The sequence below is a fragment of the Amphiura filiformis genome, unplaced genomic scaffold (genome assembly GCF_039555335.1).
Source record: "Amphiura filiformis unplaced genomic scaffold, Afil_fr2py scaffold_35, whole genome shotgun sequence".
In the NCBI taxonomy this organism is placed as follows: domain Eukaryota; kingdom Metazoa; phylum Echinodermata; class Ophiuroidea; order Amphilepidida; family Amphiuridae; genus Amphiura; species Amphiura filiformis.
In genome coordinates, this window is record NW_027305499.1 from 711,153 (window position 1) to 725,527 (window position 14,375).

At 35.0% G+C, this 14,375-nt stretch overlaps 1 protein-coding gene and 1 long non-coding RNA gene across 2 annotated transcripts in view; both read left to right on the forward strand.

The window, feature by feature from the left end:
- The window catches only part of LOC140143989 (plasminogen-like), a 98,921-nt gene extending 94,080 nt beyond the window's left edge, over nt 1-4,841 (forward strand). Inside the window, exons 4-6 of the mRNA XM_072165818.1 lie at nt 272-409; nt 4,299-4,406; nt 4,816-4,841. Coding sequence (XP_072021919.1) covers nt 272-409; nt 4,299-4,406; nt 4,816-4,841 — 272 coding nt within the window. The remainder of the gene's footprint in view (nt 1-271; nt 410-4,298; nt 4,407-4,815) is intronic.
- A 6,124-nt stretch (nt 4,842-10,965) lies between these two features.
- On the forward strand, nt 10,966-14,375 carry LOC140143985 (uncharacterized). Its single transcript, XR_011857818.1, has 3 exons — nt 10,966-11,112; nt 12,906-13,069; nt 14,343-14,375. It is a non-coding gene; the product is annotated as an uncharacterized lncRNA (long non-coding RNA).

Genomic DNA, 14,375 nt, shown 5'->3' on the forward strand with positions numbered 1-14,375 from the left:
ATTTGCTCTACCGTCATTTATACTTTTAGCCCGTAAAACATTATTTCTTTACTTCACATTATATCTGTCTATCATCAAGTTCGAGAGCTCTATTTTTGCAAATTTGTGTACTAATGTACTTGTCTTTTTTTTGTCCTTTTTCTATTGAAAATACTTTTTGCACAGATATCCTCACGTTTTTAGTTTAATACTACATTTATATTCCAGATGACCTCCACTAAGTGTAAATCAAGTGTTGTTTTTGATTTTTAAGTATGTTTTCCTATTACAGCCCACGCGGGATGCATGGTGGAAAACAGAGCCTTTGAATACAGGGATGCGGCGATGTTTACTAAAACTGGATACCAGTGTGTGCCTTGGAACGAAGCCTTAGACCAAACTATTAACCCATCAACTCATCCACTTGCAGGTACGCATGTAATTCCGAATATATGTTAGAATATTCAGTTACCTGAAAGAGGTTCTTGAACATTTCGAGAAAAAATATGCAACATGGATCTGTGAAAATTAAAAGGATTGCTTTTTTCTTTAAAAAGGAGCCTAGCAGCAAATGATTAATGCATTACCATGTCGGTTTTTCTGAGGTATACATTAGCATTTCTTAGATATTAATACTATTTCACCATAGTATCTTGATTTTCAAGCATTATGCAAACTGATTTAGAATAGTATAATGCTGTTCCTGAAGCCCAACAGCTGAATATGTACCAAGTGTTAATATTAAGCCATTTTGTATACTGTATCCAAATTTGCAAATACGAGTTTTTTATCTGAAAATTCGAGGTCTGAAAATTAATAAATAACAAGTTCGTGTATTACCGGCTAAAATAATTTAACATTTTTTTATTATTTAACTTAAGATTTTTAAATTAAAATGGTTGTCAAGAAATAATAAATATGAGCATTCACCGATGACGGAATATCAACATAACCAAGAAAATTAATTAACCTCGTTAACACCAACCTCGAACATTTTGAATAATATAGCTATTATATTTCCAACCGATGTATAGGTATGGTCTCCTCTGCCCAGTTATACTAATATATAAGTACAAACTTTTTCCACGTAATATCGCAATATGAATGACTTCATAATATGAACTGGGTGCAAACTCTAGCTATAAATAAAAGTATTGGTCGAAATTGGATTTCGGCCAACGATTCCAAGAACATACACTTTTACTGGTTGTTCTGCAAAATATGAATATGAATGTCCAATTTCTATTTCTATACAAATACTCTATACAAATACTCCAATAAAACCTATAACTTGCAAGATTTAAGTCTATACTGTTACGAGTCGGTAATAACTCGCCAAAAACACATTTTTACCCAAATTCACTTCAGGATGCAAAACAAAACACATCGTTTGACTACGTTGACAATTATCTGAATCTTTAATGAAAAGTAAAATCTGGGTTTTTTTAATTATCTGATACATTATACAAAAAATACATGCACTGTATAACCAATCAAATACATAGATATGAATATTACTTAACCAGCAGCCTTCTTCTTGTTGTTGATTACAAAGTTCTGTTCTTGATGTATATCCTGGTTCACTTATCCTGCAAAGATCACTGTTCAGCGAAGTCCTCCGAATACTTTCATATCCTTTGTGTATAAACTCCTCGCACAGATGACAATCTCCAAAATGAAGCTCTTTCACGTTTCACACAATTCCCAATGGAAAACAGGCCTGCATTGCATCCCCCTGTTACCATTTACATTCAAAGATGTATTGTTTCATAAACCAGACCAAAAGGGATTCCCAACTTTCATGAAGTAGCTTTAAATTGTAAATAAAAATAAACGATCAAATTAAATTACACAGGGCACATCCCAATATCCCTTCAGAAGAATTTCACAAGACGAAAAAGAATCATAGATTGTACTAAAAAAACCTATGGTGGGCTTTGACTCTATCCCAGGGTAAGGTGCTAGGTTAAAATGTGCACAGGATGGATTAACGATAAGCTCATGTCATTCCGGTACAAATACGAGAGTTTTAATAGTTTTTATAGTATGCTTTGTGAAGAGCTGGGGTAGTCAGTGGCGTAGATTTCTTTTCGACATTGGGGGATGGGGTTGGAAAAAACATTCTTGAAGTAAATGGCGACATAATAAGTTTATAGTACAAATGTGCGCAAAGCGCGGGGAAAAGTTTGCTATTTTGAAGCTAAATTGTTGAAATATGGTATAAATAGAATAAATGGAATAAATTCGCGCAAAGCGCGAAAAAATGTGCACTTTTGGGGCTACAATTGTCAAATATGAGGTTAATTTGTTCAGAAACCCACATACAGGCGTCAACATGGGGGGGGGGGGTGATTGTATGGACCATCCCTCGCCCTGACAAAATGTTGGGGGATTCCCCCGATCTACGCCTATGGGGGTAGTACAAACTCCAACCACTTCCTCGTAATAGGACCTGGGTTAATGGATTGGACGATGGTTAAGTGATTGTGCCTTTTTAACTTTATCTAAAAAGAACCTCGTCCATGAAAGTATTTATTGATAATAATAATGATAATAATAGAGGTCATGATTTGGAATGAAATATAAAATCATAACCTGTCGTAAATTTAGACTGACCAGTTCAGATTTTTTTAATGGGTTATAACAGGGCACTATATACAGACAGCTATTGCTCTGTAGTGTTTTTGTAATAAACACGTTTTCCCCAAGACGGCATGTCTGCAACCATTAAAAGCTTCTATTACGTCTATATAACACGTTCAACAAATAAAGAATTCTAGTGGAGATTTTCAGCCCCGATTAAGGCACAAGATAAACTTCCGTCTTGACCAAAGATTTTGGTTATCCAGAAGTGATAAAAATAACATTGCAATCGATTTAGTATAGAAGTATGTTTTCCATTTTATCTTTTAAGCCTTTTAACTATGATAAAATATATGTCTGCTCACGTACAAATGTTATGACTTTTACTTTTGAGATAGATATCGGAATGAAATGTAAACATATTGAGAGAATCGATGTGTCACAACAGAAAAGTTCTGGACTATGATACGTTTGATATGTTGCAAATTCAATAAACAGTTAGTTGACACTATTGGTACCCAAATGCGACAACATTCTTTAGAATATTCACCCGCAATCACTACTTTATGGCAGAAGGGCTGATTTTTATCCAACTCTTTGAAAGAATTATTTAAGTCATTTCATATGACACATGGCAATAGGCAATAGTGTGAGTTCTGATTTGGAATTATAATCCCCTCGGAAGACATCGAATTTTTTACCATCATTCTAGTCAGATCATGTACATCACTGTCCATATTGCGGTATCTACGAAACAGAGGTGTTCAGTATTCAAATTTTATCAAACACCTCTATTTATTGGATGCTGCAATACTTGAATGAAATGCTCCTAGCGATTCCACAAAATGAGCCAACAATCAGCTTAATCAGAGTAGAATGCGAAAAGGTGTTCAGCTTGGTGGCTACGTACTTAAGTTACAAGTGCTTTCATTTAAAAAAATAACTCTTCATCTAGCAAGACCCTTTATCGCTACAGACCTGCACCTTTTCCAAAATCCATGGAAAGCAACCTATCAGGGTCATGCGTAAAAATATGCACATTCACACGTTGAATTCGCCTCATCGTTAGATATTACCATTGGCAATGTTATGAAACTAACAATTAAATGCATTGGTTAATCAACTCTTAACTCAAAAACGAATTTACCGACAATGTCCTTTTGGTCAATCGGGTCACATATCCTGAACAGAGTGCAATTCGATCGTAACTGCCGTAAATTGTAATTTGCAATATTTCAATAAATGTACCTACGTTTGTTATCTTGGGATAGCTAATTAGAGGGCACCAAAAGTAATACAGAACATCAGTATTTTATAATGAGGCGTTTATGTTGGACATCGTATGCTTTTATTTGACAATTAATATTAATAGAAAATACTATACTGGCCTTCAAGTTTATATTGGGTCAACCAGGAACTAAAATATTTCCTGTTTAATGACTCCATAGTGACGTCATATGGATAGAATTTAGCTTATTGGTATTAATGGAACCAGCAGACTAGAGGTAAAAATAGGCTGTTTGTACAGAAAATCCATCCCAAACAGATGTGGCATACACACACCCCAACACCCATCCCCCGTCTTCGTATGTATGACATGACTGGTCAGGACGAGAGCAATGCATTGCGATCTAAGATTACAATACATGTTGCCTTTGATTACATGCAGAGAGTGAAAAATTGTTTGAATTTTGAATACAAAATTCATCGAATTTTATCTGTTATTTTACTTACAGATTTAGTAGAATCGTATTGTAGAAGTCCTGATAATAGTTCAACTCCATGGTGTTATTATCGTGATGAGAATGATATTATTCAAAGAGAAGACTGTCCAGTGCCTATATGTAAGTATAGAATTGACGGATTGGCTATATCAAGCTATCGTTAAATAAGTTAAACAACATAAATTACTGTTATGTAGTGTAGAGACTGCCCGGACGCTAATTTTTTTTCTGCAACCATAATGGACCACTGCAACCATATTGGGCCGCAATACACCGAGCATTTCAGGTTAGGGTTCAACTTATGGCTGGGTTTAGTGTTTAGTTAGGGTTAGGGTTAGGGTGAGGATTCGCGTACGCACTGCGCCCCAGTATGGTTGCAGAAAATAAATAAATGCAATGATATTATTAGTATCGGTACATGTTTTTAAAGACAACATCACCGCTCGATTTCGACTTTGCCGTAAATATGGCCTTGCGTATTATCTCTCCATGTCATTAAATGTGTGTTTCATTTAAATCTTTGATATAGCACAACCTCATCCGTGGACAGAGTGAAAAACGAGCACATTTCTTAAAATGTAGTGAGCCGATTAAAATATTTCTAAAGCTAACGATTAAAGGTTTCTTTACATACTAAAATATGTTTGATCAACTTTCCCGAATTAGGAGAAAAACAGGGCACAATTATGGTCCTTGGGGCACCCTGTAAAAAAGAGCGTATTGGCCTAGTTTATATGGTGTTATATAAATATTACAGAGAGCAGCTAACAGTTTGTTATTATGGATACATTAATTTTAATATTCCAATGGGGAGAGACGCGGTTACACCATAAAGAACCTGTCTGCCAACTCTTCAGTGCGGCTTATATCCAAAATATTTCTCATTTCTTATTTATAAAATGTAATTTACCTCTCATAAATTACCATAAACGTACGAATTAAATATAACACCACGTCTTTTCAAAAATAAATACTAGTATCCGCTTATTGAATTATACAAATATTTGTAATTTGAAATAAGAATTTGTTCCCAGCAGGTATATGTTTCAATTTAAATGCAATAAAATGGAAGAATATTGGGATATACATCCAGAATCAATTTACATTTAATACGTAACTGCAGATCCAATTTATTACTTTTGTCTGTTTGATCATTCATGTAATGCAACATGCGATATATTGTGGTAATTGAATCATTTGAATGCTTAATACTCACAATGTACATAAGATAGGATTCGGATGAACAAAAATGCCGCGGAAATATATCTTCACTGTAGAATGTATACCAGAAATGACGCGTAATACTCTTTAGTAATTGGAAACTGTTCTGGAATGGATTTGTTCTATATATCATAACATCGTAGAGTGGAGACATTTAACTTTAAATTTGTCGGAATTTTATTATAATACATACTAAATTACTTTTATGTTGTGTTTTTAATATTGATATAAAATTAGCAATTTATTATTGTCACAATGTATACTATAAATGAAAATGTTAACATAAAGCAATTGAAGAGCTTGCAGAATTAAAGATTTACTAAATTTATCTCTAAAAGTATGTTCCTTATTATAATGTATAGTTATATTCAAATAAATTATTGTAACATACTTCACATTCAATCAAATACATGACAACAAACAAATTTTCTAATTTATGTCTAACCAAAAGACGACAGCTATATTAGTATTTGAGCCCTACAATCAGTTGACAATCCATTTAATTTATACACTTTAATACGTCCAGTCAGAAAATTCAGAATATTTATCAAAAGAAGGCGGCAACATATTGAAAGCCATTGAAATGCATGACCAGCTTCACATAACATAGAATTCCACATCGCTAAAAGGAATTTATGCTAGCTCACCATATAGATGGGTCAGGAGGCCAGAGTCAATCTCCGACCTTCTTCTATCGCTTCAAACATTCAAGTGGTCGAAATTGGAAATGTAATACTCGTTTTCAATAAGAATTCTTTCCAACTGAACTAGTACACAATGATTGGGTACAACGACTGCTAGATCACTTACTAAAGTGTTTAAGATTTTCCTATATCGGAACATTCACTCTTACACGCATTATTATGCACACTCATATGCGTACTCAAGTACACGGACACCATCAAAATACAACATTAAAACGTCATACATATATAGTACTCAAACCATGCTCATAGTTAGACTCGGGTAACTGACTAAGTGTGATTGAAGCAAAATGGTTTCAGGAAAGAGGTAGTACGACTTGAGGTTAGATGAGCAGTAGGCCTATTCAGTGAGCCGGGGCTAGGCCCAAGACAAAAATTTGGGCATTTGGGGCCCACCCCTCCTTCAGTTGTGGAGCTATTTTTGTGAATTTTACATCTAAATACTAGATGTTACTTTCATTTTTTTTTTTTTGTGGACTGAGTCTGACACCCTCGCCAAAATACCAGAAACATCTTTGGGGGTATTAATAACTTTCTTATATAACAGGAGTACAACCTAACGTATTTTGGGTAAACTGATACTTTACAACTTTTTAGTATTATGTTTAAAATGTTCTTGCCAGCTGGCAGGAGAACAACTTATTGGTATGCTATTAGTCCCAACCTTCAGATTTTCATTAATTGCCGCCTCGACAACATAAGCGAAAAAAATTCTGAATCTAAATTCTGAAAGTAGATTAAATTGACCTTGACAAATATCGGTTCCACGTTTTTTGTGATGAACCTTGCATTTTTCTGTCACCATGGTTACCATAAAATATTTGAGTAGGTGAATGTTACGTAAAGCAAATTGAGCTTAAACCAACACGTGGCATTTTAATACCAACAAACACTAGTCCCACAGGTTTATGGGAAATATAAGCAAAACTGGGAAATTAAAATTCAAGGAAGCATTGTCATTTGCATTTGCTATTTACTTTGGTATTATAATCCAATCAAACAATACGAACCGCCTCATACAAATTTTCTGTGACATTTTACGTGAAGTAAAATGCTTTTATAGTCGTCACGAGTGTGGTGAAATATAATTCGATTATCCCCTCTCGCTTTCATTCAAACGCTCATTCTTTTTGTGCTGGTTTCGTCATCTCATTTGTCGATGCGAAGCTATTATCCAAATACCCTTGTTGCTGGGCATGTAGCCTTGGGCTTTGTGATTTCTTAGCTTGTGTGTCCTACTTTCTTCTCATACGGTTTTTCTTATATTACGTGGAAACGCATTTATTGGCTGCTATACCTCATAAAACTATATATTTGTTAATAATTAGGGCTTGCTGACCTGTGTACAATAAACGTCTATTCGTCCACATATACAAACATCGTTAATTAATAATTAGCAACGTAATAATCAACTACCTCGAAATCACCGCGTAGATAGATGTACGTCTACTAGGGCTCATCATTATTCATTTTGTTTGTGGCTACTATATAATATAATCCCAAAGGAAAGATTTCTCACAGTTTCATCTATCACTCTTTAATAAGTGCCTCAGTGGTGGTCACACAAAATGACCCAATTTCACTCTTATGAAAATGTCGCCCTTTGCGCAGGAGACTAGTTTTCTCTAGTAAGAGTGGAATTTACTTCCTACTCTTTCTTTAAATTATTTTATTGGAGTGATTATCTGTACTCTTTGGAGTAAATTAATATGATATTTACCCCAATCATAGTTAGAGAGAAGTCATGCCAACTGTTTATTATACAGCACTAGGGAAGTCGACCTCAAGCATATTCAACGCATGCAAAATAAGCCTGCGTGATAAGTGTTTTCTTGTAGATTGGACCAAAGTTCGCCACAGCTTTTGTGTACCTTTCATTGGCTTCCTGTCAAGGAAACAATAAAGTAAAATATTCTCCTGTAGATTTATATGTCTCTTCATATTTAGCACCAACGTTTCTCAATAATTAGCCCATATTGTAATGTACAATGTTTGCTCCGTTCATTCTAGGATGCTTCCATGCTTGTGGTACCTTGCTTGAAATGGCAAGCTGGTGACATATCTTTTCATGTGGCTGAACCCAATCTCTGGAACCAGCCTCTATTAAGATTGCTTGTTTAAAAGTGTTTAAGTTTCTTGGCATATAATAAAAGTTAAATACTCAAAATAATCATTAATACTTTAGTAATTGTGCACCATTATTGCAAACAAATAAATAATATAACATGTCACATATTTTTGCTGCAGTAAATGAATTTAATCAAATACATGAAAATTTAAAAATTGATAAACTAAGATTAAGCAAAAGGCGACATTTATTTGATTCCTACAATCAGAACAGTTATTGAATTCAATTGTACAAATTGCACAAAATTCAGAATATTTATCAAAAGAAGGCGGCAACATATTAAAAGTCCATTGAAATGCATGACCAGCTTCACATAGCATAGAAATCCACATCGCTAAAAGGAATTTTATGCTAACTCACCATATAGATAGGTCAGGAGGCCAGAGTCAATCTCCGACCTTCTTCTGTCGCTTCAAACATTCAAGTGGTCGAAATTGGAAATGTAATACTCGTTTTTCAATAAGAATTCTTTCCAACTGAACTAGTAACCAATAAGTGAGGACAACGACTGATAGATCACATACTAGAGTGTTGAAGATTTTCTTATTCGATACATAAAGTTGTCCAGGAACATTCACTCTTACACGCATTATCATGCACACTCATATGCGTACTCAAGTACACGGACACCATCAAAATACAACATTAATACGTCATGCATTATAGTACTCAACATGTCACTTCGAGTCTACCTTGGCTCCTGCACTAGGACACACTTTTAATCCCAAGAAAGTCAACAAATAAACCCCATTCATCCATTTGACTGAATAGGACTGAATACACAGTCCATTCATAGATTTGTCACCTACCAGACAATAGAGATAAATCAATGAAGGACAAACTGATCACAGTACTAGGCACGTCCACACGGAGGGCTTTTTGCTTAAGCAATGCAGTTCTCAAGCAAAAGCCTCGGGAAATCTGCCGTACATACGCTCTCGAGGATTTTAATCTCTAAAGTCTGCCCCAAAATGTATCCCCAAATTTATCCCCAAGAAATTTCATGATTTCCCAAGTGATCCTCGGGTTCCACTGCCATATAACCGATACATTTTCCGATTCTTGGGTGCTGAGCATAACCCTGTATTAATATATTTAATACGGCTCAATTTGGGTTACAGCAGGTATTTAAAATCTATGGTTACAGTAAGCTACCGGTTGCAATTCCAGATCTTGCGACATCAGAGTCAGATATTGGAAAACAGGCTGTAATTGAGTCATGTGGACACATACTCAGGGATTGACTTGGGGATCATAATTCTCGAGCACACCAATCCTCAAGAATTGTATGATTGTCTGAATATGACTAGTTTTTGGCTAGTAATACATAATTTCACACACCACTGGTTAAAGTGGCCACTGGCTATTGTCATGAAACTTCCAACTGAAGTAGCCTATTGTTATCAGCATCACAATGGGTTTGAATGCATCATAAATTTTCATTCTTTTAGGTGTCACAAATAAATAACATTTTTGGGCCCATCCATGTGACTTGTTTATGCAGGTCCTAAGGTAGGCTCGTAGTCAACCATGCTCACAGTTAGACTACGGTAACGCACCCAGTGTGATTGAAGCAAAGTGGTTTCCAGGAAAGAGGTAGTTCGACTTTAGGGTTAGATGGGTGTGTTAAATAATATCCAATTTATACAAAAGTTGACCAAAAACATTCCCTCTTACCCTCATTATCATACACATTCAGTCAACATTAATAGGTAAATTTTCACGGGAAAATTTTCTGGACACGTGACCAATGCGTATCAATGTGAGTGTAACCTCGAGCCTGATCTCTGACCCCCGGCGGTGACCTCGCTATTCAAGTCTTAGTAATTTTGAATTGGAATAGTATTTTTGACCGCAATTTTGATAGAAATTTGTGCATTGCAAATTTATTGAATATTATGTTATCTTAATTTTTTCACAATATCATCAAAACGTAATTTCAAAAATATCTATCTACGGAAAAAATATTTATCTACGGAAACTCTTACCATAACATTATTAACTTGCGACAAGTAACTTATTTTGCCTCAAAGGAAGAATTCTTCCTATTCAAATACATTGAAGAACACCCGCTGTGCTCGGGGTCACATTCCATAATGCTAATATGTCTGCGCCCATGGGTGTCACGTGTCCAGAAAATTTTCCCGTGAAAATTTACCTATTAATTCTGACTGACATTCATATGCGTACTCAAATTCACGGACCCCATCAAAATACATAATTCACGGCATGCATATATAATACTCAAACCATGCTCACAGTTAGACTCTGGTAACGAACCAGGTGTGCTTGAAGCACACTGAGGAAAGCTGGTGACAATCTTTTCATGTGGCCTGCCCCAATCTCTGGAACCAGCCTCCAGACTGTTGGCATCAGAGAGGCGGCGTTTGTCTATATACATCTTCCAGAACCATTTCGTTCCTGATGATTGATTATAATTATGTTTTTTCTCTCCCATTGCAGTTTGGTTCATTATGTTGAGTGCTCTTCATGCATTTTATTGGTTTATTTATTTTGGCAATAATAATAATGACAAATGGCAGGAATTAGCAACTTTTGATAACGTACATACGTTACACATATTCCTCGATTTGAAACTAATCTATAAATGTTTACCATCTACAGGCTCAACAGAAAATCTATTAGCTGGATTTCAGAGGAAAATATCAACTACTTTTATCTTACACATGAGAGAGCATCGGAAGACGATCTTAACCGGTGATGTGGAGGAATGCGCACGTGCTTGCTTAGACGAAAAAGAATTTACTTGCAGGTAATTTGAAAGAGGGTTGTAAATATTTACACGAACGAGAAAGTATTGGGTGTCATAGGTTGTAGTAAATGTGTCCTCCTATGATCATAGGGAGTTAAAGGTGTCCGTGATGGCATTATAATAAGTTTCATTTAACTAGTTTCGCACCATGTGTTTGTCTTTCAAATTAATACATTAATACTTAAGATTTTTTTTCATTAGAATTGTCTTTTATATTTATACGTAAATATGTCTTTCAATAAATTGTTTAGAATTTATGATCCTCAATCATGATAATCTAAGAAATAGAAAAAAAATGTACTTGTACCTCCATTGATTGTTTAATTTCTATTACGTTACTGTTCCCTTTTAAATTTTAAGCAATTCTTCTTGACAGCAATTCTTAAAAAAACAACAATAAAATATCAGATGACCTTGCTCCATCCAACTTCAGAATGCCAGGTCACATGTTTGAAGTATTTTAGTTATATTGGATAAATGAGTTCCTACCCTTTTAAAGCTATAACGTTGCCAAAATAGAACCAATTTAGTGAAGACTTCTGTAGCGTATATGCACAAAACAATTGGTTCTGCACGAGGGGATTGATCAATTAACAGATGAATAGTCCCACTGATTTTTTTTTCTGCTTTTAATTTCTTTATGAACATTACATTGAAAACGTGAACTTTAATTTATTTATGATGACAATTTGGTAATATATCAAATTGCGGATAAGAGAATAATTGACAATTATGTTTTTTTGATATTTAGTGAAATATTTGTCAACGCAGTCTTTATTTCCTTAGTTATTTAGTCGCTGTACAAAGGGCAATTCATGACTTACCAACAAAGCAAACAAACCTAAGTTAAAGTGAATGACCATATTGGTCATAGGCACAATTTATTATAAAGACATTACTAGCTTACATCTGTCGATTAACTTCTAAGATGTCTTCACTTCTAGAAACATATGACCCTTCCTATCTTAAACAAATCGTAAATGTCCATAGTGTCAACGTGCCAGTACATCAGATAGGTATATTTGTATAACCTTTTCTAGTCAACACATTTTCTGTAATTTGATAACCAATCGATGTGTGCGATGTTTTGAAAGTCTTATTCCAGCTTGTTAACACTAAAATGTAGGTTATAAACAAAGGGTTCCATCTAGGATGATCCGGTTTCAGTATAATGAACGGTTAAGTTGTGGTTTATGGGTAACCTTTAGTTGGGACTGTTGTTGGTGATACCTATGGCAAATATGTATATTCAAGTCCATTGGGATAATTTGTGCTAACGTGGATCGAAATCCAATGAACAATGCGGTTCACATTTGTATTGTGATCAATCAAGCAGAAAGCTACATTTTGGACGACAAGTTCAAAAGATGTGAGCAGTTAAAGAGTTTTCAAAACAAAAGAAAACAAAGGGAAGTACATCCTTTGTTTGGCTATATATCAAAACCAACGTATCCGTCTTCCGACTGATTTTACTTGATAACATCATATTTGGTTTCGATTGTTAATTATTTCAAAAGAATCGTGTTGTTTTCGTTAACATTTTGCGTGCAGGGAACCCTATATAGTAGTATTATTAAGCATTCAGATAAATGGATCGATATACGTGTTTCTTCAAGGATAAAGAGTTATATTATTCAGGAAGTATCTCGTAAACGATAGCCTTCCCTTAAGCAAAATCATGATACTGAATCGCATAGGGAAATAATAACATGTCAAGATAATGCTTGCGGATATAAAAATACATAACACCATTACTTTCAAATCAACAATGTTATAAAATGTATTTTTGACAGGGCATTTTTCTTTGATGAGATTGGAAAACATTATCCCGAACATAATTCTTATGTCTTGCAAGAGGATCATTGTATCTACACTAACTTCAGTTATCACATGTTGGATCAAGAAGCCGATTTAAGACGAGATGACCGCAAGGATATGTTTACCAGACTCGACACAAGTAGGTTTATTTAACTTGGCAAATAGCCTCTCCGCACTTAAGCTATGTCCATCATCCGGTGGCAAGCGATAAACATTTTAACCAATCAATGCCATCGTCATTACATTACCTCAGTAAAAATCCACCCCATTGAAGAGATCTCAATCGCTCTTCACCGGCGACTATTATATTAATATTATGTATTAAGATTTGTATTGGATGGAACAAAGCCCGAAGTGAATCAGTTTAAAATGTCACAAAAGTTTGAACAAAATGTATAGCTAAACTAATATTAATATGATGCGCCAATGTTTAGGTTTAGTGGTCCCAGACAAGTATTCTTGAGAGAAGTTTCTTAATTTGAAGTATCGGGTATGTGGCCATGATGTGATAGGTGCCCCTCAACTTATTACGAAAAGTCCACTGACAGTAAACTTTCGGTATTATTGCGCGAAACACTAACTTAATCAGGACTGTCGCACAAAGCGGCCAATCATTTCAATTCAGCTGCCAAAAAAACCAAAAAAACATGTATGAAGTATCGTCTGCATATCTGTCTATAGTTTGATAGGCAGACAGGGACTTTTATTGTAAATAAAGCGTGGTTATAACATCTTGGTCACGCGGCCAACTGTGGTCTTATAAGTAGGCACTACAGTGCCTGTATAAATTTGCTGTTGAATTCGATTGTGTGGTTTTGAATAGGATGTAATTCCATACCAGTTTTATTTGTTGTGATAGTGGAACGGTTTCAAATTCAAGCCGCGGGCTGTCCGTCAAAGCTTATCTAGACTAATGTTCATAACCACTTCTTGACCACGCGTCGATCATTTATTAGGCTTATAGCTTAACGTGTTTAAAGATTGAAGAACACGAAGAGCTCTAGCATACTATTTCTTAGTTCATACACTACAAGATAGAGGAAGGAGTATCTAGAACACGAAGTACGATTGAAGGTTGAGTGCGACGATTGCCCTGTAGGTCGTTTATCCTCCATATATTTTGAATTTTAATGCCATAAACAAATGGGCAATTTTCAGGCTTTTCAAAAATACTTACTTGATCAGGTTGTGTTATGTGGGATATATGGCCAATGTCCGAATTAAACTGGCGAGTTGCCAACTTGAAGGGCTTGGTTTCAAATAACTTGCGTTTTGGAGATTTATCATAAAAGTGCAATTATGGTACATACGACATATTTTAGTTTATATCTTAGCTTGTATGTACATCTCTTTATATACATTTAATTGTTTTCAATATAATTTGCCATTTTATCTGCTATTCCGCGTCGCAGTATGCGATGCCTATGAGGAGACAATAATACCAG